Below are 5,314 nucleotides of genomic sequence, written 5' to 3'. Positions count from 1 at the left end.
CCCCCCTCTCTCCGTCGCTCCTCCCCTCACCCTACAGCCACTCTGCTCCAGCCATTGCTCGGTGCTCTGATGAGCGAGTCCCAGGCCTCAGCCACCAGCTCCTCGGGCTCCCGCACCACCCTCTGGCCGAACAGGTAATCGGACAGGATTCGCACGGCCTCCACAGGAGTATCCATCGGGTAATAGGAGATGAGCAGGTGGAGAGTGATGGCCAGCAGTGCCGCCACCGCGGCGGTTCTCCACATGGCGCTGAGCGGCTGAACCCTCCCGAAGCCGGTGCCCGACCGGAAACTCGCCCGCGATCCTCTGCGCCTGCGCACTGCCTGCTGCCCGTTACCGTGGTGACGGGGCCTAGGCGCTGCTCAGGCCTGAGCTCTGACTGAATGATCCAGGATGTGCAGGAGCTAGTGTTGGACTGGGGTGGACAAGTTAAAAATCACCCAACACCAAGGTCTGGTCCAACAGGTTTATTTGGAAGCTGTAGCTTTCAGAGCGCTGCTCCTTCATCAGGTGGGTGTGGAGCAGGACCATAAGACATAGGATTTATAGCAAAAGATTAGTGTCATATAACAGATGATTTATTAAACAATCCTCCATTGATGTTAAGCCATTTATCTTTTCGAATGGGTTACAGTTTTTGGTTCATGAATATATAAATCACAGACTTCTTTTAAGTCACATTCTCAAGTTAACTTAAGGTTTTATATTTTAAAAAGTGACATCATGGAGTCTCCGTAGTTAGCACTGGGTTCGATTCCAGCTTCGGGCAACTGAGGGACGAGCTGCCGTCCCTGGGGCAGCTGCCGTCAAGGCGCGGTGGGGAAAGACCACTGTGTAACATCTGCACATTCTCCCCACGTCTGTGGGGGTTTTCTACAGGTTCTCCGGTTTCCTCCCCCGATCCAAAGATGTACAGGTGTCGTGAATTAGACTTGCTAAACTGCCCTTAGCGTTCAGGCATGTGTAGGTTAGGTGCATTCATCAGGGGTAAATATAGAGTAATAAGGTAGAGGAATGGGTCTGGATGGGTTGCTCTTTGGAGGGTTGATGTGGACTTGTTGGGCCAAAGGGGCAGTTTCCACATTGTCGGGATTCTACGATTCTATCTCAGCTCAGACAATGCATTAAACGTGAGAGGTTACTGTCTCTCTCTCTCTATCCCAATCTTGAATTAGTCAGACTCAGACTGGTTCTATTTCCAAAGTGAAATTTACAAAATATTACATAGTTTGACTGCGTGCAGGTTGTGTATTTTTTGAGCAAAATAGAATGTAGCTGCAAACTTTTTTTTTATTCAATTTCTTTGCATACAGAGATCAGAATTTATCATTTGTATATACAGGTTTGTACGTTTATCAGTCATAAGTCTATATATTTAGCTGAGGCGTCAGCAAAGCCCAAAAGACTGCGAGGGGCCCCCTGTTCTTCTCAGACAGGCAGATGTTACACAGTGGTCTTTCCCCACCGCGGCAGTTGCCCTAAGTTTCAGCGCGTCCCTCAACACGTAGTCCTGGACCTTGGAATGTGCCAGTCTACAACACTCAGTCGGGGTCAACTCCTTCAGCTGGAAAATCAACAGGTTTCAGACCGCCCAGAGAGCGTCCTTCACCAAGTTGATGATCCTCCAGGCACAGTTGATGTTCATCTCTGTGTACGTACCAGAGAATAGACCGTAAAGCACCGAGTCCCGCGTCACGGGGCTGCCCGGGACTAACCTCGACAAACACCACTGCATTCCTCTCCAGACTTCTTCTGCATAGGCACATTCCAGAAGAAGGTTGTGACAGTCTCGCTCCCCCCCGCAGCCGCTTCAAGGGCAGCATGCAGAGCGGCTGAGAGTCCAGGTGTGCATAAAGAATCTCACAGGCAGAGCCCTTCTCACCACCAGCCAAGCCATGTCTTGGTGCTTGTTGGAATGTTCTGGCGATGAGGCATTTTGCCAAATGGCTTTGACAGTCTGCTCAGGGCACCTCTCGATAGGATCCGCCCTCTCCTTTTCCCGAAAGGTCTCAAGAACACTACATGCTGACCACTTCCTGACGGACTTGTGGTCAAAAATGTTTTTCTTCATAAACTTCTCCACGAAGGACAGGTGATACGTAACAGCACAACTACTCGGAGCGTTCCGCAGCAGCGAGGCCAGGCCCATCCTTTGCAACACCGGGGACAGGTAGAACCTCAGTACGTAGTGACACTTGGTGTTTGCGTACCGGGGATCCACGCACAGCTTGATGCAGCCACACACAAAGGTGGCCATCAGGGTGAGGCTGGCATTGGGTGTATATTTTCCCCCGTTGCCCAGATCTTTGTACAGCGAGTCCCTTCGGACCCGGTCCATCTTTGACCTCCATATAAATTGGAAGATGGCCCGGGTAACTGCAGCGGCACAGGTTCTGGGAATAGGCCAGACCTGTGCCACGGATAACAGCAACGACAGTGCCTCACACCTGATGACCAGGTTTTTTCCCACGATGGAGAGCGACTGTAGCTTCCATCTGCCCAGTTTCTGCCTCACTTTGCTGATACACTCCTCCCAAGACTGTGCACGCCCAGCCCCCCCAAACCAAATACCCAGCACCTTCAGGTGGTCGGTCCTGACGGTGAAGGGGATCGAGGATTGGTCGGCCCAGTTCCCGAAGAGCATGGCCTCGATCTTGCCTCAGTTTACCTTGGCCCCTGAGGCCCGTTCGAACTGGTCACATATGATCACGTGAATCTGTGCACGGACAGCGGGTCCGAGCAGAAAACGGCGACGTCATCCATGTACAGGGAGACCTTAACCTGCAGGCCTCCACTGCCAAGAATAGTCACCCCTCTCAGGCTCGCATCCTTCATGATGGACTTGCAGCACACAAACAAGACAGGAGAGAGAGGGCAACCCTGCCTGACTCCAGATCTGACTGGGAAGCTATCTGATTCCCACCCATTGATTGAGACTGCACTGACAATGTTGGTGTAGAGCAGTCTGTTCCAATTGCAGATTCCCTCCCCAAAGCCCATTTTAGAGAGAACATCTCATATATCTGTGTGATGTCCTGTCAAAGGCTTTCTCCTGGTCCAGGCTGATGAGGCAGGTGTCTAACCCTCTGTCCTGCACGTAGGCCATCATATCCCTGAGGAGTGCGAGACTCTCAGCGATCTTTCTGCCCGGTATAGCACAAGTTTGATCAGGGTAAATCACCGTCCCCAGAACAGAATGTATCTGCAAATATAATTCCGCAAGTACAAATTCACCCCATAGACTTGTGTGCAGAAGACAGATAAGTGTGTGTATATGAGTACACATGAGAGAGAGTGTGTTTGTGTGCGTATGATAGGGTGTAAGCCTGTGAGAAGGTATCTGCTTGGGTGTGGGGTGTCTATGTCTATGTTTATGTGTATGAGAGAGGCCATGTGAATGAAAGGGGGTCTGTGTGAGTGTGTATGTAAGTGTGTGTATGTGTGCTTGTGTGTGAGTGCATGTGAGAGAGTGTATAGTGTAGTGGGGTCACCTGCGGTGTGATATGAACCTACTTCAGAACTACCTGATGAAGGACCAGCACTCTGAAAGCTAGTGCTTCCAAATAAACCTGTTGGACTATAAACTGGTGTTGTGTGATTTTTAACTGAATGATTCAACACCATCCATTGCTGGCTCTAACAGGACAGGAACAACAAAAATCACAAAAGGATATTGAAACAAAACCCATCTAATCAAAACGTTCAGCAGCTTCCCTTGAGTTCCAGCATTTTCCTTTCAAACTGGTTTCTACGTCCATGTTTCAAATAATTTTCTCTTTTGTTCCTCTGAAACAGCTGACTCTTGCCGGGTTACTACTAAATGCTAAAGCTGACAAATCAGGAATGATGCTGACTATAAGGTTATTGTGAAAGCATCTGGTTTACGTGGGTTTGTGATGTTACTTCATCAGTGAACTCAACATTGATGGGAATGGAACACTTGGTTGAGGTCAACTCCTTGCTCTGGAAGACCAATAAGTTTCAGGCAGACCAAAAAGGGTCTTTCACTGAGTTGATGATCCTCCAGACACACTGCCTTGGTGTGCCTCCTCGGGTTAAACCCATAGAGTCCTTTGTCATGGAGCTGATCGGGGCAAACCTTAACAAAAACAACTGCATCTTTCAAAAGGGTTCAGAAAAGACTTACAAGGATATTGCCAGGGTTGGAGGATTTAAGCTATAGGGAGAAACTGAATAGGCTGAGGCTGTTTTCCCTGGAGCATCGGAGTCACCTTATAGAGGTTTAAAAAATTATGAAGAGTATGAATAGGGTACGTAGACAAGATCTTTTCCCTGGGGTGGGGGAGTCTAGAACTAGAAGGCATAGGTTTAAGATGAGAGGGGGAAAAATTTAAAACGGACCAAAGGGGCAACGTTTTCACGCAGAGGGTGATGTGTGTATGGAATGACCAACCAAAGGCAAGCGTTGGCAAATGGGACTAAATTAGATTAAGATATCTGGTCGGCATTGAATTGGACCAAAGGGTCTGTTTCTGTGCTGTACATCTCTATGCCTCTAGACTTCCTTTGATGTGGAGGTGCTGGTGATGGACAGGGTCAGAATTCACAAGGTTATACCCCAACAAGTTTATTTGAAATCAGAAGTTTTCAGAGCACTGACCTTCATCAGGCTCCAAAAGATTTTAAATAAACCTGTTGGACTATAACTTGATGTCGTGTGACTTATGCCCAGACTTCCTTTGCAATGGCATGTTCCATAGGGAGATGTGTGACAGTCTCTAGCCACCTACAGCTGCTTCGAAAGCAGCATGCAGTGACGCAAAGAGTCGAGGCATATGTGAAGAGATATTGCCTTTCTCACCACCAGCCAAGCAATGTCTTGAAACTTCTAGCGATGAGGCATTCTGCCAAATTACTTTAACAGTCTGCTCAGGGAACAACTCAACAAGATCCAACCTCTCTGTTTCTTGCAGGATTTTGAGGACACTAAGTGCTGACCACGTCCTGATGGACTTGTGGGCAAAGGTATATGTTATCTAATTTTTGCACGAAGGACAGGTGATACGGAACGGTCCAACTACTCAGTGCATTTCGCAACAACAAGGCCAGACCTATCCTTTACAACACCATGGACAGGTAGAACCTCAGTACATAGTGACATTTGGTTTTTGTGTACCACGGGTCTATGCACAGGCTGATGCAGGGATTGTTTCTCACCATCAGCCAGGTTATGTCTAGATGTTTGTTCAGAATTTGTAAATGGGGGTCCATTCAGTTATCGAATCCTCCTACTGCCTCAAATATATGTAAATATTAATGTGTAAGAGAGAGAGTCAAAGTTCAACGTTTTGTT

At 48.3% G+C, this 5,314-nt stretch overlaps 1 protein-coding gene across 4 annotated transcripts in view; it reads right to left on the bottom strand.

Moving 5' to 3' along the window:
• The window catches only part of LOC122542519 (neogenin-like), a 211,329-nt gene extending 210,854 nt beyond the window's left edge, over window positions 1-475 (bottom strand). For 3 of the 4 annotated variants that reach the window (XM_043680345.1, XM_043680346.1, XM_043680347.1), the window contains exon 1: window positions 31-459. In XM_043680345.1, coding sequence (XP_043536280.1) covers window positions 31-245 — 215 coding nt within the window. In that variant the 5' untranslated portion in view covers window positions 246-459. Of the gene's footprint in view, window positions 1-30 lie in introns of all 4 variants that reach the window. The other variant, XM_043680348.1, reaches the window with a different exon arrangement.
• Window positions 476-5,314: the final 4,839 nt, after the last annotated feature.

This window comes from Chiloscyllium plagiosum, chromosome 40 (assembly GCF_004010195.1).
Source record: "Chiloscyllium plagiosum isolate BGI_BamShark_2017 chromosome 40, ASM401019v2, whole genome shotgun sequence".
Lineage (NCBI taxonomy): Eukaryota > Metazoa > Chordata > Chondrichthyes > Orectolobiformes > Hemiscylliidae > Chiloscyllium > Chiloscyllium plagiosum.
This window is presented reverse-complemented; position numbering and strand designations above follow the sequence as displayed.